The sequence below is a fragment of the Mustelus asterias genome, chromosome 13 (assembly GCF_964213995.1).
Source record: "Mustelus asterias chromosome 13, sMusAst1.hap1.1, whole genome shotgun sequence".
Taxonomy (NCBI): domain Eukaryota; kingdom Metazoa; phylum Chordata; class Chondrichthyes; order Carcharhiniformes; family Triakidae; genus Mustelus; species Mustelus asterias.
The window spans coordinates 107,162,481-107,187,195 of record NC_135813.1 but is presented as its reverse complement, the minus strand read 5'-3'; the positions used below and the strand labels follow the sequence as shown (position 1 = coordinate 107,187,195).

Here is a 24,715-nt window from a genome sequence, read left to right as displayed (position 1 = left end):
ATGCACAAAGTAGGCACAGCACCATACTTACCTATCAGGGGTGAAACCATGATCAGGCAGGGGATGCGGCTAAGCCCATTGCACTTGGGGGTGTGCTGGCGCCTGCGATCATGGTTTGTCTGTGCTCGGGTCGACCAAGTGATCAGGATAGCCAATGAAGTTGAACCGAGGCTTTACCTGATGCAATTTTTCAAAGTCAACTCGGCCTTTTGGCTAAGATGAAGCTCAGATTGAGTCTGGGAGGGGATGTAATGCCTCATCCTGTCAGCTTGGATCTTGTTTGAGCAAGCCCAAGATGGGATATATATTCTTGTCTTGTCAGCTTGGATCTGGTTTGTCCCTCATGTGGGGACTTTGATTGGACTTGATTGGCTTTTTTGATTAGGAATAAAGTACCAAAAGGTACAAGAAAAAAAAGTGAGGTGGTGATGCCAGCGTTGGATTGGGGTGGGCGCAGTAAGAAGTCTCAACATCAGGTTAAAGTGCAACAGGTTTATTTGGAATCACGAACTTTTGGAGCGCTACTCCTTCATCAGATGAGTGAAAAAAGTAGGCATAGCATCAATATGTCCCATAGTAATTGCCTCACAGCAGAGACAAAATGTGAGAATTTGGATAAGCTGTTTGTGTTCTTATGATGTTGTAATCTAAGCTATGATAGTACTTCAGCTGAACCAGTTTAAAGGAAGATACACTCCCTGCTGTGCCCAAATTACTGTGATTTGCTGGCAGTTTCAGCCTCCAGAAATCAACTTGAGGCAGCCACAGAAAGCCCACATTCTCCATGTTCTCGTTCCCATTTCATCTATTGGTTAAGCCCTATATTTGGATCCTGCCCAACTATAAAGTAATTTAAATTTGAAAAAACGTCATTTGGGAATGTCTGCCACATCTCTTTCTATTCCATATCTTCTGTCTCTGCATCTGGGCGGTATGGTGGCACAGTGGTTAGCACTGCTGCCTTACAGCGCCAGGGACCCGGGTTCGATTCCCGGCTTGGGTGACTGTCTGTGTGGAGTTTGCACATTCTCCCCATGTCTACGTGGGTTTCCCCCGGGTGCTCTGGTTTCTTCCCACAGTCCATAGATGTGCAGGTTAGGTGGATTGGCCATGCTAAAATTGCCCCTTAGTGTCAGGGGGACTAGCTAGAGTTAATGCATGCAGTTATGGGGATAGGGCCTGGGTGTGATTGTGGTCGGGGCAGACTCGATGGGCCGAATGGCCTCCTTCTCTACTGTAGGATTCTATCTGCAGTTGAAACTGTGGACTGTGTTACATATTATACACTACTGTTTCATTCCTTTCTAATAATGAGCCTGATGGATTAAAGACCATTTTGTTACTCATTTAAGAAAACAAAATACTATGATTCGTGGCTGTCTCATGAGGCTGTTGTGACGAAAGATGCATGACAGAAAAGCCAAGAATATATTGGGCTTGATCTGATTGCCTCCAGAGGCCACACATGCACATTCAATGTAGCCCATAGCCTAATTAATTAGTTAAAAATTTAATGTCCTGTTTGCAATCTACTTTACAGCAAATGCATTCAGTAGATCACTTTTGCATATGATATATGATGCTGCATGATTAGGATTAACTGATTGTGATTGGCTTTTGCTTGATGTACAAGAACAAAGCGAATGCATTATGAATGTTTTAGGTAGCATTCTGCAGATGTGTTCATAGTTTTCCCTTCAGATCCAATTTGTTTTTATCACTAAAATGGAAGGTAGTTGCCAAAACTCATGCACCTTAATTCAATTGGAGCAAGTGACATCATACTATAATAATGATGACAATTATTTAACATCTTAATGTCTGGTAGTAGATATGCCACACAATTGAGCATTTTTCATTCAGTAGGCTTGACATTCTGGAGAGAAAGTAATTTACAAAAATTGACAGAACATTTACTTCAAAGATAATGGAGGTGATTCTCCCATCCCGCTGCGCTGATTTTTTAGCATAGCGAGCTGGGAGATTTAAGCGGGGCCAAATTAGCACGATCCACGCTGGGCACTAGCCCCAAGCACATCTCCCAGTGCCGGATTTCCAGCGCCGTCAGCTCTGCGGTAGAAATAGGCGCGGAGCTGCATTACATATGTAGGGATTGATTTAAATATAATTAGCAAGCCTGAGATTGAAGTCTCTAGGCCTGCTAACCTCCCCTCCCCCAGGAGTATTTCATTCCAGTGGGGTTTACAGTTCTTTCCTACTTTCAGGGAGCTAGTGGCCCAACCTCCCTGGAGTGAAGAGGGGGCAATTGGGGCCCCTCAGAGGGTCAGGTGCTGGGGGGGGTGCCCCCGGGCATTGGCATTTTTGGGAGTGCCTCAAGGGGGCACAGTGCCAATGCCTGGGGACACCTTGGCACTCCCTATTGGGCATGGGGCAGTGCCAAAGGGTGGGACCTTATGGGGGTGAAGCCTAATGGGGGCGGGACCCAATGGGGTGATCAATGGGGGTGGGGCGGTTTCGCTGCCAGTCTGCAGTCGGGATCGGTGGGGGAGAGAGTCCAGTGATCAGGGCTGTCTGTGGTGATGGTTGGGGAGTGGGGAGGTGTAGGGGATCTGAGCAGCAGTGGAGGGGGCCGAACATAGAACATTACAGCGCAGTACAGGCCCTTCGGCCCTCGATGTTGCGCCGACCTGTGAAACCAATCTAAAGCCCATCTAACCTACACTATTCCAATATCATCCCTATGTTTATCCAATGACCATTTAAATGTCCTTAATGTTGGCGAGTCCACTACTGTTGCAGGCAGGGCATTCCACGCCCTTACTACTCTCTGAGTAAAGAACCTACCTCTGACATCTGTCCTATATCTATCACCCCTCAATTTAAAGCTATGTCCTCTCGTGCTAGCCATCACCATCAGAGGAAAAAGGCTCTCACTGTCCACCCTATCTAATCCTCTGATCATCTTGTATGCCTCTATTAAGTCACCTCTTAACCTTCTTCTCTCTAACGAAAACAGCCTCAAGTCCCGCAGCCTTTTCTCATAAGACCTTCCCACCATACCAGGATGTTGTGGGAGAGTGTCAAGGCTAGGCTCGGGGGGGGGGGGGGGGGGGGGGGGGGGGGCAGCCATTAGGCTCTGGCGTGGGTGAGAGGGCTGGGGATGCGGGGCTAGCCAACAATTGAGCTGGCCAGCAATTGGTAGGCTGACAGACAGGGTCCACTGCGATGCACCGATCTCACTGAATGCCCACTGAATTTCAGTGTGATTCATGCTGAGGCACTCCACAGTGCACAGAGTGTGGGAGATTCTTCTCCAAACTCCCACTGAAAAAAGTGATTTACTCCAGTTTTCACGCAAATTAGACACTTAGAATTTTTTCTGGAGAATCGCCCCTAATAATCTTTGTTATTAATTGGGTACTTTTGAAGTTATGGACCTGACTCCAACAGTGAGGTTGAGGTCAACTAATGAGCCCAAATATTTAATCAGGTAGCCTAGTAATGATTTCTACCTCATGGTCTGACTTTGAATCCTTCCTAGTTAATGAAGTTTACTCACTTTTCCTCTGAACACTGGGATTTGTCAGTCTCACAGCAGTCTTGTGGAAAGGAAAAACTGATTGGGAGGTATCATCCATTTTGTGTCCATAGAAGTGGCTATTTGGGCTAGAGTTAGGGTTGATTAACACATTACCAAAAACAATAACTTTATACCATGATTAATATAGTGAAATTTCCCAAGACAATTCACATGAATAATTAATTACCTGGCAAAATTTGACCATGCCACATAAGGTGATATTAGGACAATTGGTTACCTCGGTAGATTTTAAGGAGCATCTTAAGAAGAAGGAGAGAGAGGTGGAGAGATCTAGAGAGAGCATTCAAGAGGTTAGGCCTGAGGCAACTGAAGGCACAGTGGCTAGTGGTGCAATAAAGAAAATCAGAAATGCAAGAGGTCAGAATTGGAAGAACACTAAAGCATGGATGAGGGTTTTAGCAGCAGCAGGTGAGCTGAGGTAAGGACAGAGAAGAGCAATGTTACGGAGGTGGAATGAGGCAGTCGGTAATGGAGAGATTATGGGCTTGGAAGCTAAGCTCAGGGACAAATAGGACAACAAGATATATTGTTTGGATCCACGAAAATGTTCAGAAACGAGGCAATCTAGCCTTTAATTGAGGAGGGTCATGCTATCAAGAGGAGCAATTTATAAATCCTTTCTAAAAGAATTCCATTAAATAATTTCAGAATTTTTAATATTGTACTTAAAGATCATTGCCAGCTATGATTCTTTTGCCATATATGTTACAGACAAACAACATCTTACAGAAAGATGAATGCAGTTTGTAAAGCTTAGAATCAATGAACCAATATTGAAAGTATACGGGATATAAAGATGCAACTCAGCCCACCCTGTCTGCACTTTGCCATGTGTTGACTCTTAGGCCTTGTATAGAAACATAGAACATAGAAAACTACAGCACAAAACAGACCCTTCGGCCGAACATATCCCTACCTTTTAGGCCTACCTATAACCCTCCATCCTATTAAGTCCCATGTACTCATCCAGGAGTCTCTTAAAAGACCCTATTGAGTTCGCCTCCACCACCACTGACAGCAGCCGATTCCACTCGCCCACCACCCTCTGTGTGAAAAACTTACCCCTAACATTTCCCCTGTACCTACCCCCCAGCACCTTAAACCTGTGTCCTCTCGTAGCAGCCATTTCCACCCTGGGAAAAAGCCTCTGAGAGTCCACCTGACCTATGCCTCTCAACATCTTATACACCTCTATTAGGTCTCCCCTCATCCTACGTCTCTCCAAGGAGAAAAGACCGAGCTCCCTCAGCCTATCCTTATAAGGCATGCCACTCAATCCAGGCAACATCCTTGTAAATATCCTCTGCACCCTTTCAAACTTTTCCACATCCTTCCTGTAATGAGGCGACCAGAACTGAGCACAGTACTCCAAGTGGGGTCTGACGAGGGTCTTATATAGTTGCATCATTATCCCCGGACTCCTAAACTCAGTCCCTCGATTGATAAAGGCCAGCACACCATACGCCTTCTTAACCACCTCCTCCACCTGCGGGGCCGATTTTAGAGTCCTATGGACCCGGACCCCAAGGTCCTTCTGATCCTCTACCGTACCAAGAGTCTTTCCCTTTATATTGTACTCCCTCATCCCATTTGACCTGCCAAAATGGACCACTACGCATTTATCTGGGTTGAAGTCCATCTGCCACTTCTCCGCACAGTCTTGCATCCTATCTATGTCCCTCTGTATCTTCCTCTCATTTAAATATTCATCCCATTTTCTCTCAGAGGTTGCTCTGGCCTTTGCCTCAGCCACTTCCAGTAATAAAATGTTCAATTTTCCAAGAACCTTCTGAGTAAAGAAATTTACTTTCTAAACTCTGTCCTCTCTCAGCAATGATTTTGAAGTAATGTTTCTTTATTACTCTCTTTCTCCCACCTCCCCCACAACCATGGAAAACAAACTTTTCTCATTCACCCTATCTTCAATTTTTTCATAATTGTTTAAACATCTATTAAATCTCCACTTATCTTTCTCTGCTCAAGTAAAATTTATCCCATCTTCCCATGTCTTTCTTTGCAACTACAGTTTCCCATCCTGGTGAGCTTGATTTTGATTATCTGTAAATTTGAAGACTTTGTTCCTATACCCAAGTCCAAATCATAGATATATAATGAAGAGAAGGTTTTGCTAGCACTGACCCCCTTGAAGTCTACCACTCCAGTGCAAATAACACCCAATTATTCGTATCAGTTTCCTCTTAGGCAAACAATATTCTATCCACACTGCTACATGTCCTGTGTCATACAGTATACATATCATACACTAGAATATTTCTGAGGAACCTCTCATGAAATATTTTTCTGAGACCCCATACACTACATCCACTGAATTCCCTTTATCTATGTAATTGGTTACCTTCAAAAGCTTTAATATTTGTCAAATTCAACTATTGTTTAAAAAATCTATGCTGATTTTCATTGATTAACTCATGCATTTTTAAATGATTGCTAATTTTAGTTCAAATTATGGATTCTAAGATTTTATGTTGGACTAATGTTGGGATCGCTAGCCTACTGTTAGCGAATTTGCCTTTCTCTCCTTTTTTGAACAATAGTATCATATAAACAACTCTTCAGTCTTATGGCACAATTTACATTTTTAAGAAGAATTGAAAAATTGTGGCACAAGCTTGTTATCGCTTTTAGATTTCTTCCAGCAGTGGAGGAACATGCATCAGGACTCACTGATTTCTTCATCTTCGGTTCTTTATGCCTCTTGGAAAAATATTTTTGCTGTTAGCTGTAACCATTGTTCCATATCTTCCTCCACTCCAGCTATGTTCTTACTCCCACAATTAGACACCTTTCTTTATCCCTGAGTGGGCCTATGGTATTATTTAATTATTCCTTTAACTTTTGATATGTGTGTTAACAGGCTTCATCATTATTTCTTTTCATATAGAATCCCTACGGTGTACAAGGAGGCCATTCGGTCTATTGAGTCTGCACTGATCCTCCGAAGAGCATCCCACCCTTCTGCTCGTCTTTTTATATTCTTTATTTGTCTTTCTAATATCCAAACTATATTTTGTATTATCTTCATGACTACCTTTAGTATTGTTACCTGTAATTTTAGCTTAACTGTCTTTTACATTTTAGTTTAGGTTTAACCATTCTATTTATCCTTAGAACTCTGTATTTTGCTGCATCTGCATTTTTATATGCTCAGAATTTTTTTGTACTCAATGCAACTCGTATTTCCTCCTGATTCATCAGTAAAACATCAGATTATAAGAAAAAGGAGCAACAGTAGCCCATTCGGACCTTTAAGTCTATTCTGCCATTTAATATGATATTCTATGATATGGGCAGCATGGTGGCACGGTGGTTAGCACTGCTGCCTCATAGTGCCAGAGACCTGTGTTCAATTCTGGCCTCAGGTCATTGTCTGTGTGGAGTTTGCACATTCTCCCCATGTCTGCGTGGGTTCCCTCTGGGTGCTCCAGTTTCCCCCCACACTCCAAAGATGTGCAGATTAGGTGGATTGGCTATGGCTAAATTGCCCCTTAGTGTCAGGGGGATTAGCAGGGTAAATACTTGGGGTTACGGGAATAGGGCCTGGGTGGGACTGTTGTCAGTGTAGGCTTGACGGGCCGAATGGCTTCCTTCAGCATTGTAAGGATTCTATGATTCTACTTCAACTCCATCTTCCCAACCATATCATTTAATTCTCTTGGATTTAATGTTTCTTGGATTTAAAAAAATCTTAAATGCAATAATGGAAGCATGCAGAGTATTATTCTTAAAGCACGTGCATGTTACCTTTATTCCAGTTGTTCTGGTAAGCTTGAAATTGCTCTGTTGTTCCCATGTGTTTATCTAAAATGCCTGCAGGTCTTCATCCTTATCTCAATGCACAGCAAAATTATAGCATTTTCCTTCCTATTTTATTATCCAAATTTATTTTGTCTTAATGTGACCCCGTAAATCATCCTTGTGTTTCTAACTAACATTAACAACTTGTCTAGGATGGGATCTCAGACAGAGTAAGAAGTCTCACAACACCAGGTTAAAGTCCAACAGGTTTATTTGGTAGCAAATACCATAAGCTTTCGGAGCACAGCTCCTTCGTCAGATGGAGTGGATATCTGTTCTCCAACAGTGCACAGACACAGAAATCCGAAATCCAACGGGATGTTGGATTTATGTCACATTATCAGTAACCCCCACAGCTTGCCTCCTGGGCTTGTAGAATCTCACTAGCTGTTCTGTCTGGAGACAATACACATCTCTTTAACCTGTGTTGAATGCTCCCTCCACCCACATTATCTGTACCTTTAAGACCTGGCTGGCTGTAGAGATTTGCATTCTAATTAGTATTCTGTAACTTGATTTCTGTGTCTGTGCACTGTTGGAGAACTGATATCCACTCCATCTGACGAAGGAGCTGTGCTCCGAAAGCTTATGGTATTTGCTACCAAATAAACCTGTTGGACTTTAATCTGGTGTTGTGAGACTTCTTACTGTGCTTACCCCAGTCCAACGCCGGCATCTCCACATCATCTCGGACAGAGACAGTAGTGTAGGGTTGAGCGAGGAGGTGGTAAGATATATCTGGGTGATGTTACTGAGGAGCAGCATGTAGATGAGTGATAGGAGTGACAAAGTCATGGGGTGAGGGGTAAACTCCAGAGGTAACAAGACAGATATGGGGGGAGAAGTCATTATAGCAGATTCTCTAAATAAGAGTGGAACCAGGCAATGCCAGTTCCATTCAACTGATCAACAAAGGAGAGTTAGAACATAGAACATACAACAGGCCCTTTGGCCCACGATGTTGTGCCGAGCTTTATCTGAAACCAAGATCAAGCTATCCCACTCCCTATCATCCTGGTGTGCTCCATGTGCCTATCCAATAACCGCTTAAATGTTCCTAAAGTGTCTGACTCCACTATCACTGCAGGCAGTCCATTCCACACCCCAACCACTCTCTGCGTAAAGAACCTACCTCTGATATCCTTCCTGTATCTCCCACCACGAACCCTATAGTTATGCCCCCTTGTAATAGCTCCATCCACCCAAGGAAATAGTCTTTGAACGTTCACTCTATCTATCCCCTTCATCATTTTATAAACCTCTATTAAGTCTCCCCTCAGCCTCCTCCGCTCCAGAGAGAACAGCCCTAGCTCCCTCAACCTTTCCTCATAAGACCTACCCTCCAAACCAGGCAGCATCCTGGTAAATCTCCTCTGCACTCTTTCCAGCGCTTCCACATCCTTCTTATAGTGAGGTTACCAGAACTGCACACAATATTCCAAATGTGGTCTCAAGTTGAAGGAGGATGGTGTGGTTCACTTTGTCAGTAGCTGTAGGCAGGTTGAAAAGGATGACGAAAGAAAATGCATCTCGTTCACAGATGCAAATAATTTGTTTGTGTCTTTGATTAGCTTCTGTGATGTGTCAGAGGAGGAAGCCGAGACAAATTTCCTGTCAGCTAGGTACTGGTGTCAAAGCTGAGCTGGAACAGCTTAGCTAGAGATTGCTTTGTACTTTAAAGCAATTTGTTTTTATAAGTGAATAGCTTAATAGGCCACTTCAAAGGTCATTAAGATCAGTCATGTAGTCTTGAATCATGTGTAAGCCAGACTGAAGAGGGATGGTGGCGTTCCTTCCCTGCAGCACGTTAGTGAACAATTTGTGGTTTTATGACAATATGGTAGCTTTCCTGATCATTTTTCCTTAGAGGTGATGGCATATAAATTGTGATTGAGACAAGTTTTAAAAATGTCATGCTATAATTTTGCTCCAAAAAAGTAAGGGGGAGGGATGCGTGCATATCGATATATTTACAGAGGTGGAGAATGGGTTATTGCATGTATTTTCCTTAAAGGAACAAACTTGAATAATTTGTCTTAAAACACTGTCACTCTATCTATCCCCTTCTATCCCTGAGGGGAGGGGTCACTGTCTGTGTGGAGTTTGCACATTCTCCTCGTGTCTGCGTGGGTTTCCTCCGGGTGCTCCGGTTTCCTCCCACAGTCCAAAGATGTGCGGGTTAGGTTGATTGGCCAGGTTAAAAATTGCCCCTTAGAGTCCTCAGATGCGTAGGTTAGTGGGATTAGCGGGTAAATATGTGGGGGTAGGGCCTGGGTGGGATTGTGGTCGGTGCAGACTCGATGGGCCGAATGGCCTCCTTCTGCACTGTAGGGTTTCTATGATTCTATGACAATGCTATCGACTGGTATTATTTAATTACTTCGCCAGGAGAAAAGATGTATGTATACATGTGCATGTGTGTAAAAATATGGACTTAAAGATTGCCATATGATGCTTAGCCTACTTTAGAGGAAATTACTAAATAACAGTTTTCTGTTTCGAGCAGTGCATGATTTTGGACTAAATTAAATCATTTAAAACAACTATTTTTTCATTAAATTTATTACTTGCTCCTAAAAAGAAATGATTCTGAAAGTATTGCCCAGTGGTGCATACTTTAGAGACACTCTGACAATCACAAGAATGATATTTTATTAGCACATTGAACTAATGTTACAGCATGTTTAATCTTGTGTCTTGAATTAATGTGGTAAAAATCCACTTATAATATATCACTTGTTTAGTGACTGAAATTCACTAAAATTATGGATGGTAATGCAAAAGGTTAATCCTCCTGATACCAGATCAAAAATGTAATGTGCTAAATGTAGTGAGATTTAATCATCGGAATCAACTGCTACATAGCTGAGCGGATACTGACGAAGATGTCTTTCAGCGAATTAAAACCTGCCATGTGGCCCCAGATTGAATCATTGTGGAAATTGCAAAAATAATGCCCTGTACTATATTTACCCATTTTCCGTACAAGGCAGTCAATGGGTAGATAAATATAACACGTGAATTAATTCAGAATACATGAGCTAGATTGTGGGACACTATTGTGGGGGAAAAAAACTAATAAAACAGTTAATTAGTGGCATTTAAAACAATAATTTCTGATTAAGTAAGCAATAATAAGTAGAATATGTAAAACATATCATTATACTCATGATTACTACAATTAATATACTGTAGCTTGTCAAGTGTACATACAGTAGCTTCAAAGAATCATTGCCAGTCCGTGGTTTTAGAAAGAAGCAAGAAGCAGGCAAATTGCAGAAGCAGGATGAATTTGAATTTTTCAAAATGTATTGCTTTTTAAAAAAAATGGAACTGCAGAACACTAATACTCAAATTGGTATCCCCAAGGTCATAACATAAAATTTGAGTTTTTTTCAATGCATCAGTGAGTCCTTCAGAATCACCATTCCTTACATAGATCCCAGAAGACAATTGGAAAAATCTGTGTTATGACCATGTAAATGAGATGTCATTTATCACTGTCACTGGACACTGTCCATGTCACCAACTGTGTGACGTCACAGTACATTGTTGTTCTCTCTCAGTCGAATCAGAAAGCATTTCAATAGCAGCAGTGGCATGGAACATTTCTTAAAATGTGCAGATGGTGATGATGTGTAAGCGGAGGTACAGCAAACATAGAAGTCCTTGCTTGGAAAGAATTTCCATTGTAATGAATTGTCCCTTTGAAATAAGCACCACCATTTGCCTGCTTTGATACCAATAGTATTCTGAAGTACCTTACGTCATCCGTCTTGTGATTCACTTCAAAGATTTAATGAATCCCCCAAAACATTCTGAATGTGCCAACAAACTAGTGGACCTTTTAAAGCTTAAACTTAGTAGCTCCACCCACCAGAGGAAAAGCATCAATTCCATCACCATTACTGCAGAGAAGTATCTCGGCATCTTCTGCATCTTTTTGCGGGGCACGTTAACAAGCAATGATTCTGTTGCTGGTGAGTTATTCCTGCATTATTACTTTTGGTTTGCTGACTGTCTTTTAGCACCTTAGGAAAGGGGTTTGTAGGAATAGGAATTAATTTGAATCCTCTTATTGACTGTTATATAACATATCTATGACTTTTTTAAAAAAAAACATTTTGCGCATACATTTTGTCCAACTCTTGCTGGTTCCAATTCAGGAATTTTGTATCAAAACCTCCTCCCTAATTCCTCAATGAGTGATCAAACAAGCACCAATACACTCCAGCCTATTAGTTATTAGAAATAATTCATCTTGTACTATTCAATGCCATTTAACAAAATTATAAAATTTTCTTGGAAGGTTGCAAAGCATCAATCGTTAGTATCAGTTCTGAAATCCTGTTCCATAGGTTGATAACCCTTTGGGAAAAGTGAAACTTCTAAGCATCCAACTTTACTTCTATTTTCTCAATTTAAATGGATGACTCCTAGTTCAACACAACTGTTACCTCAAACAAGCCATCTCTTTACATGTTATCGATGCCCTTACTAGTTTAAAGTGCCTGTTGAATATCGTCCTGCAATTAATGCAGAAATTTGTTAAAATTCTTTTACTCTTTCTTCTCTAGTGTTCTGAAGTTCTTTTCATTTCTACTTGGTCCACACATGGCACACTCCAGTTAAAATTATTCGGACTGTTTTGCTCTTAAACCAAACCTGTATGTGTCTTAATTGGTGTTTTCAGTTGCCTTCCAGTTTATTGATCTCACCTGTGTTGGATATCTCATAAACTTATGTGAGGAGCTGTCAAGCATTCTTATACTTTATAATGCAGCCCATCTGTGCACTATGAGCAAGCTGAAATATTTTTTCTTTTCCCCAATAGAAACTACGTGAGAAGCAGAAAGCTGTCCGGGAGAGCCATGGGCCAAACATGAAGCAGGTTAAAATGTGGCGGGATTTTGAGCAACTGATGGAATGCAAGAAACTATGCTTTCAAAAACAGCAAAACCAGAATTCTGTTGGTCAGGTGATTCAGGAAAGCGGGGAGGACAGACTAATCTTGTAAATTCTGTAACTCATTTCTGTTACTGCACATAGAAAACAGCATTATAATAGTTTTTGCCATTTTCAGCAGTTTTTAGTTTTAATTATACAATTAATTATAAATTTAATGTGCAATTAATTGTTTAGTAACTTTTACATTTTGTATGCAATAGCACATACAAGTCTCATTTGCAACAGTGGGTTAGACAATCCTTCTGTTGCAACATTGCGTTCCCGTGAGGTAAAGCAGAGATAGGTATTTTTTGTTTTTTCACCAGGCTACTTCACTGTGGAGTATTAAATATCCAGAATGAGAAACAACCAGTAGGTAACCTTTTATACCCTATGTAGTCTTTCATCAGCTAATAAAAGCCAGCATTGAAAAGCAAATGTAAAGAGCAATGCAGCTCAGATAAACTGGGAAAAAAGCTATGACCAGAGCATGGGTGAAAATGAAATGTTTTAGTGAGAAATATGGAAAGTGCACTATGATGTGGAGCATGATAGACACGTTCCAGGTTTGACCTCTGCACTATATGCTGGATTGGCTGAAGGGTAATGATGGCAACACTTAGGATTAGCTTTGTTCCAAAACTAAAAAGGGAAATGTTGGCAACTGTTCTGATCATCATTAAAAAAGTTTTACTAAAAAGTGTCCAAATGTGGGCAGGATTGCTGTTGGCTATGTATCCTCTGCACAGGCAAATAATTTACTGGCGCTTATTGTCTAGGGTCTGGACTTGAGAATGAAGAATTACCAATTGAACACGGTGCAAGTGGACTGTCAGTGTCTTGATGTTATACTGTAGCACGCAATATTGTCTTCATGGGGAGGAATTTAAGGTTTATAGCATAATCTAAATCCTTAGTGTAGTTACTGCCTTGCAAACAATCCCAAAATTTATTACCAATGTAGAAGATGAGCTTGAATTCTATTTGAATATTTTAATCAAAATGGTAGGGGTTACTTATCCTTAAACAACTGTATTCTACTTCAGTTCATCCAAAGTGCAAACAGTACTAATATTCTAATGCTGTAGAATTTTTTTCTGCATTATTGAATATAAAAGATGATTGCATTTTATCAAAATGCAGGATATAATGATTGTTAAGCAAGTAAAGACATGATAAATCACCAATTAGCTCCTTGATGACAGAGCCTTTTATTATTAGATTTAATGGTTTAAGAAGGGCCAGTTGCTAAGTTCTGTAAGGTTTCTTAGCAGCTGAAAATAAGTCAATGAACTGGGACTGCAGTCATCTTTTGGAGTAATTTTTAGACTGAGCCTATTATTGAGTGCAGATGTCACTGCCAATTATTCTTCAGATAAAAAGAACTCTCTCAGGAAATATACTGGATTCAGCATCCAACTAATTTCACTGAATTTTCTGATATTTCCAATGGTAACTTGATAAAAACCCCAGATCCATTCTCTATTATAAATTGTACACATCAACTTGAAAATCGGTAGCTGTTCCTCATGCACAAATTTTGTCACCAATGAATGCATTAACAAAATAAGGTGACGGAGACTGGAAGAATGATATTGCGTCCTATCCTCCTCCACAAGTTCAAAGTGAGATTCACTTTTCTTCATAAGCACCATTATTCTATCCCAAACATTATTGCCCACCACGAGTATTTTTTTAAAGGTGTTTGTAAAAATTTTGTAAATGAGACTTTGTGCTTCCCTTTGAAAGAAGAGAAGTAAATATGATGGAGTGACACAGCATCAATATAAGTGGGAACTAAGAAGCTGCAGATTGAACCGCTTGAATCTGGTATTGTAATTATTTGTCATCTAATAAGTTATTGTTATGCCTGATATTTTAAGCAAGTTATGATTAGATTAAAACTATTGTAATGATAAAGTTGTCAGCATGTAATGTGTTGCGACCAGTAAAAACACTAGGATGTTGTTGATGCTATCACAATAAAAAAAAATCTAGTGTATAAACATGTATGAAAGTAAGTATTTATAAGATTATTTCCTCTGTACTTTTTAACTGTCTGGTCTGTGGATATAGCACATACTGTTCCTAGTGGAAGGTATGTGCAACAATTTAAATCAAAATGCATCGGCTTTTGTCAACCTTAGCAGTATGATTGTGAATTGATCAACTTTGGCAATGTTAATGTATTGACAATAAACTGATCCATTTCTATCTTAATGGGCTGAATTTTCATTCTGGTGTCCCGATTTCACTGCAGGGTGAAATGTGGGCTGGAAATCCGCAAATGCTAATGGCAGGCTGTGAGTGAACTTAAAGAAAGCAGACAGACAGGCTTCAGAACCTGGAGTAGTCTCAGCCACCTGTTCGACATGGAACTACTGAAGTATGACTTCAGTTTGACTTCAGTGTTTAGGGAACTTCTGGAAACCATAGTTTGGGACAAAATCAGTAGTCACAAGTGCAGGATATAATTAAGGAACGCCAGCATGGATTCATTATGGAAAAATCATGTTTAACTAACTTTCAGGAGTTTTTTTGAGAAGGTTGATAAGGGCAATGCTGGTGATGTGTATATAGATTTTCAAAGGGTATTTGATACAGTGCCACACAACAGACTTGAGGAAAATTCTAGCTCATGAAATAAAAGGGAAAGTCAGCACTTGGATAAGAAATCAGCTAAGTGACAGGAAACAGAGAGTAATGATAAATGGTTGTTTTTCAGATTAGAAGAAGGCTTGTAGTGGAGTTCCTCAGGGGTCAGTGCTGGGATCCTTGCTCTTCATGATATATATTAATGATCCAAACTGTGCATTCAGGGCATGATTTCAAAATTTGCAGATGAAGCACAGATTGGAAATGTAGTCGATTGTAGTGAACGTAGTCTTGAACTTCAAAAGGAAATAGGCATGTTAGTGGATTGGACAGACAAGTGGCAGATGAAGTTCAGCTCAGAGAAGTGTGGGGTGATTCATTTTGGAGAGACAGCAAAAAATAAAGGGACAAACTCAAAAGGAGGTGCAGGAACAGAGAAACCCCGTTGTATATGTACATAAGCCATTGAAGATAACAGGGCATGTCAAGACAGCAGTTAATAAAGCATATAGTATCTTCAGCTTTAATAGTAGGGGCATTAAGTTCAAGAACTTATAGAAGACACTAATGAGGCCTCATCTAGAGTACTGTGTCTAGTTCTGGGCAGTATACTTGAGGAATGAAGGCACTGGAGAGAGTACAAAGGAGATTCACAAGAATGATTCAAGGGATAGAGAACTGTAGTTAAGAGGATAGATTGGAGACACTGGGACTGTTTTGATTGGAGCAAAGGAGGTTAGGAAGAGACTTTATATGAAAAAATGCTCCCACTCAAAAGAATCAAGAATTGGAGGATAAAGATTCAAAAAAATTGGCAAAAAGTGATGAGAGGAAAACTTTTTTTCACCCAGAGGGCATTTGGAGTCTGAAACAAACTTCCTCAGAGGGTGTTGGAGGCAGGTTTGATGGAGGGCATTGGATTGCTACATGAAAAGAAAGAATGTGCGAGGTTACAGGGCTAAGGCAGGGAGTGGGACTAGATAGAATGTTCTTGCAGAGAACCAGTGCAGACTGGATGGACCGAATGGCCTTCTGCGGAGATTCTGTGATCTAATGTAGCATTATTCTCCGGCTTTCCACAGAGAAGGAGGTTCCTTTACCAACATAGCATGCAGGCAGTTGATGAAATCATCCGTAAAGAATTTCGTGCTTGTTTCCCAGGCACATCCAAGAAATTTACCTCTTATGTTGAAGCATATCAAAATGCTCCCTAGGACATGGGGAACAAGGGATCACCTCTGAGATTAGTCTGAATCTTAAGATTCAAAATTTCTCGCGTAATTAAGGTAAAAAATGTGCAGAAACATAACAGTAGTTATAGCATAGGTGAGGTAGAATATTACAGACTAACAAGAAAAATTCTAAAACAAAAGAAGTAATAACTAGCTATAGTAGTTAGAAATACCTACAAGGTTTCAAAAATGCATAGACAGGGAAATAGAATTTGTCTAGTAGGCTGAAAAAGAAAGCAAATGATTGTGCTCGAGTCCAAGGCTGTGAAGAGTAGAATAGAATCATCACAAATGTGAGGTTAAAGAAAAGGAGACACAGTATGAACATGTCCTTGAATAATGACTAAGAGTAATTGACATCGAATTCTGTAAGAGAACATTTAGCTCATAACTCTGAAAATAGTTCCATTAAACCCAATTTGATAGCAAAGGAGGAAAGCAAGGTAGAAAGTCAGAGAGGTGTAGGAGGGTATTCTAGAGTTTGGAACCTAGGCAGTTGAAGTTATGGCCACCAATGGTGGAGGGAGCAATTAAACAATTGTTGCACAAGTATGTCCGGGTGGGTAATTGCATCACTTAACAGTGAGGCAGTTGTAGTATTAGGCAAGTTACAGAATCCTTTCATGTAACTTGATTTTGTGTCTCTGTGCCCTGTTTGAGAGCAGATTTCCACTCCATCTGACGAAGGAGCAGCGCTCCAAAAGCTAATGGTATTTACTACCAAATAAACCTGTTGGACTTTAACCTGGTGTTGTTAAAACTCTTACTGTACTTTCCTTAATCAAGCCATATTTGTCCACGCGATGATCAATTTAGTCCCAAATTATTGTTTCTAGAAGTTCCAAACTACTGAAGTTAAGCCGACTGACCTGTTGTTGCTGCTGGACTTTTTTTACACCCTTTTTTTGAACAAGAGCGTAAAGTTTACCTCTGGGAGCAACCCCTAAGCTTAAGGACGAGCAAAAATTTATGGTCAGTTCCTCTGCAATTTCCACTCTCACTTCCCTCTGTATCCTTGAACGTATCTCACCCGGTGTGATTTGTAAAGTTTTCATCCAACTTTTCTCAGCATACCTGAGGTATAATTTTTTCTATTCAGATAATTACCCCATTCCCTTTTGAAAGCCATGATTTTATCTGCCTCACCACATGCTCAGGCAGTGCATTCTAAATTCCAACCATTCGCTGTATCAAGTGTTTACTCGCATCAATTCTGTTTATCTTGCCAATCGCTTTAATTTGGTATCTTCTGGTTCTTGACCCTGTATCAATGGGACCAATTTCTCCCTGCCTACTGTGTCCAGACCTGTGATGAATTTGAACATCTCTGTCAAATCTCCTCCCACCCTTCTTTAAGATGAACAGCCCCAGCTTCTCCAGTCTACCCACATAAATTAAGTCCCTTATCAAACATACAAATTATCCCCGGTCCATTCTTGTTAGTCTTTTCTGAATCATTTCTAATGCCTTCACATCTTTGCTAAAGTACAGTGTCCAGAATTGGACACAATATTCCAGTTGAGGTTGAATCAGTGTTTTATAATGGTTCACCATAACCACTTTGTTTTCGTAATCTAAACCTCTATTTATAAAGCCCAGGATCATGATTCCTTATCAACCACCTTCTCAAACTGCCCTGTAATTTCCAGTGGTTTGTGCACATATACCCAGAAGTCCCTCTGCTCCTGCTTCCCCGTTAGAATGTACGCTTTATTTTATATTGCTGCTGCTTGTTTTTACTTCCAGAAAATTTCACTTTGGTGCATTAAATTTAATCTGACGAGAGTCTGCTCATTCCACCATCATTGTCCTTTTGAAGTATATCACTATCCTCTTCACTCACAATGTTTTCAAATTTTGCGTTATTCACAAATTTTGAAATTATGTCCTGCACACCCAAGTCAAGGATCACTAATGTAGATCAAGAAAAGCAGTGGTCCCAGTACTAACTCCTGAGAAACCCCACTGTATACCTTCCTTCGGTTGGAAAAACAACTATTCACCACTACTTTGTTTCCCGTCATTTAGCCAACTTTATATCCTTGCTGCCAAGGTCCTTTGAATTCCATCGGTTTTAAATTTGCTGACAAGCCTGTTATGTGGCACTTTTACCACGAATACCAGATCGACCACATTACTATCATCAAAATACTTGATCAACTTAGTTAAATGTGATTTGCCTTTAACAAACTTTCCTTAATTAATCCACATTTGTCCAGGTGACTGTTAATTTTATCTCAGATTATCATTTCCAAAAGCTTTCCCACTACTGAGGTTAAACTGATTGGCTGGGCTTCTCTTTATACTTCAGGCACTGCCCCTGTATCTAAGAAGAATTGTAGGATTATGGCCAGTACCTCTGCAATTTTGACCCTTACTTCCCTCACTATCCTCGGCTGCATTTGATCCGATTCTGGTGACTTATTGACAGTACAGCCAACCTGCCTAATACCTCCTCTTTATCAATTTTTAGCCCATCCTGTATCTCAACTACCTCTTCTTTCACTATAACTTTGGCTGCATCATCTTCCTTGGTAAAGACCGATCCAAAGTACTAAATTTTAATCTCGGCCATGCCCATTGCCTCAATGTGATCATTCAATTTTTGGTACCTAATCAGCCACACGCTTTTTACCACCCTTTTACAATTCATATGCCAATAGAAGGCTTGGATTTGCTTTTATGTTAGCTGCCAATCTCTTCTCAGACTCTCGCTCAGCCTCTAATTTCTCTCTTCACTTCCCCTCCCCTCTGAAGTTTCTATATTCAGCAGGGTTCTCACTTGCATAATCAACATGTATTCATCAATTAGATAACCCCCAGAGCATTCAGAACTTGTTACACTTCACTGACTACACAATGCTTACTTGGAATCTGGCATTTACCGTCATTCCTGCTTTTCTGGTTTTCCTTCATATATTTATATATCATCCTTTAATTTAAGTATATGTTTCGATTCCAAACTTATGTAGGTTAGGTGGCTAGCCATGGTAAATGCGCGGGGTTATGGGGATGGGGCGTGAGGTGGGGAAGGGCGGCCTCGGTGAACCGAATGGCCACCTCTTGCACTATAGGAATTCAATAGTTTGGTCCTTATCAGTGATTTTTGCTGTGTTTCTGATTCTGCCAACAGCCCGTGCCATACACACCTTTTGTATTTCATCTTACTCGCTATCTCTTTTGTCATTCAAGGAGAGCTTGCTTTGTTTGACCTAAAATTGGAGCATACATGTAAGGTAGAAACTGAAATATCTCGAATGAACTTTTAAAAAATAATTATTTAAAACATCTAGTACTTAATGCTAATTTAGATATTTAACAATGTTCCACCAAAGAAAATATTTTTTAAGGCCCACATCAATTGTTAGCAATAGTTATTACTCTGATCACGATTAAAAACTCTGGCATCTCATGAAACAAGACTTAACTTTTTATGGTGTTTCTCATCGCAATATGAGAACGAAAAAGGGAATGTCTTACTAATTCATTGATTTTGCCATTTGCCAGCTCTGTGGGGTCATCCACAGCACAGCCTGTGGCAAAGCAGTGAATAATAGGTGAGATTTCAAAATTTCTGTGAATCTGGACATGCACTATAATCCTAAAGATATAGTCAGATTCAGATGGCTAACTGTTTACTGTCATAATGTCTGCAAATTCCAGGCCACTTTTGCATACAAAGGGAGAATGCTAAGAAGCTACAGAGCGCATGATCTATTGACGCTAATCGGAGAGACATAGTCAGCAAAAATCACTGATGAGGACTGAAACTTATACTTAAATTACAGGATGATATAACTAGGTTGGTAGAACATATGCAGGGAAACCAGAAGGTATGACGGTAATGTCAGGTTCCAAGTAAGCCAGCATTGTGCTGTCAGTGAAGCGTAACAAATTATGGACCCACTGGCTGGGTCCATATATAGGCACAGTGAGGTGGATTATGTAATTGAGACATAGTTGACTATGTAACAGAGTCTTCTGCATAACTATACTAAAATTGTACCTCATCTGCAAAGAAGTAGCCCAATGTTGTGCACTCACCCCCGAGAAGGGAGGGAAATGTGACCCTTATTCCCTCCTTGTGGGAGAGATGTAAACAAAAAGTGTTAAATTCCTTTCTATATATTGTTTCGTTCTTTTATTGCAAGTTGTCTTGTGACACATCCAACTGTGATTACCTAGTTTGGGTTTTACATCTCTCAAATTATAATGCAGTTATAAACAGGTATTTAATATACTTAATTGTGTTACTTAACAAGCTGCTGATTTATAGTAATATTGAGGCTTTGAGTCTTATGCAGAGGCAAGCAACTAGATGAACTCTCAGCTTGAAGTATTTTCATTATTAAAGTAAGGTAAAATAGCTTGGATTTTACACTTTCAAGAACTGTAGACATTAGTGTGATGTGTTCATGGTTGATAAGACAATGAAGGAAATAGATTGTGTTCTTTTCTATAATTCTGTTCAAGGCAACAGTTAAATTAGGTCAAGGGGATCCAGTGTAACCATTCAAATATGTACTGGACCAGATCAAGATTAAATGTGAGGAATTAAGTTATTTGCCCAAAGAATAGTGGACTTCTGATGGGTCGGAGATGCTGATTTGCTGAATTTCTTCAAGTGAGAGCTGGACCTTTTCTGGTGGCACAGTGGTTAGCACTGCTGCTTCACAGCGCCAGGGACCCGGGTTCAATTCCGACTTGGGTCACTGTCTGTGCGGAGTCTGCATGTTCTCCCCGAGGCAGGGCAGGGGTAAGTTGGTGGAGAATTCTAGAACCAGAGGGACATAGATTCAAGATAAGCGGCATTAGGTATAGAGGGGACATGAGGAAGAACCTTTGGGGTGGCACAGTGGTTAGCACTGCTGCCTCACAGCGCCAGAGACCTGGGTTCGATTCCTGGCTTGGGTCACTGTCTATGTGGAGGTTGCATGTTCTCCCCATGTCTGCGTGGGTTCCCTCCGGGTGCTCTGGTTTCCTCCCACATTCCAAAGATGTGTGGGTTAGGTGGATTGGCCATGGTGTCACGGGAACTAGCTAAGGTAAATTCATGGGATTATGGGGATAGGGCCTGGGTGAGATTGTGGTTGGTGCAGACTCAATGGGCTGAATGGCCTCCTTCTGCACTGTAGGATTCTATGATCTATGGCTGGAGCAGAGATCACCTCTTAGAAATGGTAGGTACTGCATAGAATTTATCAAGACTGGAGTGATATCTTGGACTAACTTTTATCACCTGCTTAAGGTTTGTAGAGGTGTTCCCAGATTTTTCTTCCCAAATTAGCATGCGTTTTAAATCTTTTTTAGTCTCTCATTGGAAATTATATAGATTTGGATGGGGTGACATTTGTATGTATTGTAATATACAAGGTATCACAATTGTGTGGGACAAAATGGACCGACCAGATGGTATTTTTCTGTCCACCACAGTTCATATAGTATTAACTAAAAAGACCAATTTATTCCTATGTTGGTCTCTCTGCTTTTCCTTCTACACATTGCTGTCTAGGTGAGAAAAGACTTGAAGATGGCTATAAGTGGAAAGAGGCTCTATATATAGTGTAGAAAAATGGAGGAAGCCATTTGGCACTGTCTGAAAAAGGCCTCAAAGGGATGGGGATCCCTAGTGATCTCCCGGTTGTTATGTTGACCTTATTGTTGGTATGTGCAGAGTGAGTTAAAGAATGAGGAATACTACCATCAAGTTACCTTACTACATTTACTTTTTTTTTTAAATGTCCAATAGAAACTATGTTAAATGCCCAAAGCTTTGTGATTTCACTTTATTCTTGTACAAATAAAGGAATGTATATATCCATGACAGTTGTTACTGAGAAGTGTAGACAATTACAATGTGTTCAAAGCATTATGTATTAAGTTAGAAGTATGTTGGCTTACTTTAAGTGTTCTACTTGTTAATAAGTCATGCAAACATTTGCCAATATACTTGTTATTAATCATCAACATCTTAATAAAGTTCTCAAATAATGTCAGATTATTGTTTATTGTGTGTTCAAGTGTAATGTAAAAAATTATTTTTTTAACAAATTCGCATTTAGTATAGTTTTTCAGAGGTCTAAAACGAAGGCAAGAAAATATTTGTGCTACGTAAAAAGTATAATTTATTGCCAGTAACATTGTTCCATATGCAATAAAAAAAATGGGATCTAATTCCATCAACCTAAAGTATTTTCTTGAAACTATACACCCTCTACATATAACATTCAATAAAGTACTCGAGTTACATTTGTATCAATGTATTTTTGGAAACAACAAGGAAAATGACCTTGGTCAGAGCAGCTTTGCCAGTTTAGGACGTAATTTGGCTGTCGTGACACTTCATGTCAGATATAAACTGTAATTTACCCCAATAGTTCTTGCATAAGTGAAGAGGGGGGAGCAGGCACACTGAGAACAAATTCAAACAAAAAGCACACAATGACTACATCCAATGTTATATAGATAAGCCTAGTTAATTGCAAAAATATTTCTTTTCTGTGAAATAGTATATCTGCTAGAAGCTGCATGTGAGACTAGGGCTTTCTTTTAGACATGTTTATTAGGTGAAACCTGCATTTTACATTTAGCAATTTATGGTGATCCAATTATTCAACTTTATGAAAAACATGATTCTCCATTTGTACTTGAAGAAATGTAGTTTGTGGCGCCATTATGAAAAAAAATATTTTCACAAGTTAAATTATATATCAGTTTGAAGCATATACCAACAATGCTTAAAAGCAGTTTAAAATTACCTTAATGTTGTTTACATTTATCTTGTTCCTTATTTCTTGGTCTGGCCTTTGCCATCTTCAATTCTCACAAGCATACAATCTCTTTCCATCTCCCGTCCACAAAACTGGCTGATTAAAGTTACATGAAAACCTCATTGTTCACCCTTTATAGTTTGCACCTTACAACACAGCTGTGGTTCTGAACTTGCCCTGTTGAAACGTAGCAGCCACAGACTGGGATTTGCAGTGGAAACCTCCACCGCCTGAAATAATTGTAAGCCCGCCCCGCGGATGATGGAATTTGGCAGGTAAGTGAAAGCCCTCAAATTTTTGGTTCATGACTAAATTATGGGAAATGAAGAGAAGTTCAATAAAAAGAAAGTGAACTGGGTTCGATCTTTCTTGGACTGTGAATTTGATTTATATCATACACAAAGGGACATTGGCAGGCTGAGCAATAAACAACAGCTACGCATGGTTTTGTTTCATGAAACTTTTGGTGGATAAGGGGGATGTTGGATCACTTCAGTGTAAATAATGGGTATTTTATTTTTATCACTTTGATTTGATTTATTATTGTCACATGCATTAGTGTACGGTGAAAAGTATTGTTTCACTTAAAGTCGTGATTTTCAGGAATGCAACCACAACTTTAAGTGAGGACTTTACTGTATCCAATTTGGTGGATGGAGAAGATGATGATTTGTTGTGGAGGGATGATTCTAAAACTAAAATCTGATCCAGAATGGGATCTGTTATGAAGATGCCATAGCCAGTTACTCAGAATGAATTTGCTGAGCTCTGCATCGGATGCCATGGACAATTAATTTGACGGTTTAAAAATACTTTGTGGCTAAAGGTACCTTTGTACAATTCATTCATTCAATAGACCATGCCACACTAACTTACCAGCATTATTTTATTGCACATGTCAAACTAGTGACCACCCACAACAGCAGCAGCTCATATTTTATACCCGATGCATAAAATGACCCCCATTTTTGGAGGCTCAACTTGTACCTAGCAATCTATGGTATACTGTTTTATCCAAATTAAATCTATATTTGTAGTTTAGAATGTTGCTACTTCAGATCCAATATTTGAACAGTAATAGTGAATTGAGTATCCAACATTTTGCTAAACATTTTCAAAGTTAATTGATTTTTTTATACTCTTTTGCACGCCTTCCTTTTTAATGTCTTTCCTTTATTATAGAGATTGCTGTAGCATCATTTCACACACTAATCCAGGGGAAAAACATAAATTGAGGAATCCATTTTCTTTCTGGACTGGGACTACTTGTATTATTCATCAAATGCTCCTTGATTAACAGATTCCTTCATTCCCATACTTTAGGCCTGACACCAAAATGTGAGGGCTTTCCAATTCCATCATCCGCAGGGTTGGCCTTCCATTGTTCCAGTTTATGGCGGTTACTGCTGAAAATGTGGTTGTTATATTTCACAAGACAACTTCAGAGCCACAGCTGTGCTGTAAGCTGGAAACTTTAAAGGGTGAACTCTGAGGCTTTCGTGTACCTCTAAGCAGCCAGACTTAGTTCCTTCACATCACAAACAGATCATTTATCACAACAACTGTTTGCTTCCTATTTTTATGGTGATACTTAGTAACTCAAGGGATATATATTACAAGTAATGAAGTACAATTGGAATGCACCTTTATTTGAAGCTTGTTTCATAAGATTAATATGTTATCCTTTTTTGAAGTTTTGCAGTTTAATGAACTATAGGGTCCGCCCCCCCCCCCCCCCCTAGTGTTTGATGTACCAAATATTGCTCCTTTTATATAACAATTCTTTATTATTT

The 24,715-nt window shown here is 39.8% G+C and overlaps 1 protein-coding gene across 1 annotated transcript in view; it reads left to right on the top strand.

The window, feature by feature from the left end:
* Positions 1-14,543, top strand: part of ift81 (intraflagellar transport 81 homolog) — a 95,961-nt gene extending 81,418 nt beyond the window's left edge. The window contains exon 19 of the mRNA XM_078227463.1: positions 12,213-14,543. Within this exon, the coding sequence (XP_078083589.1) occupies positions 12,213-12,395 (183 nt within the window). The 3' untranslated portion in view covers positions 12,396-14,543. The remainder of the gene's footprint in view (positions 1-12,212) is intronic.
* Positions 14,544-24,715: the final 10,172 nt, after the last annotated feature.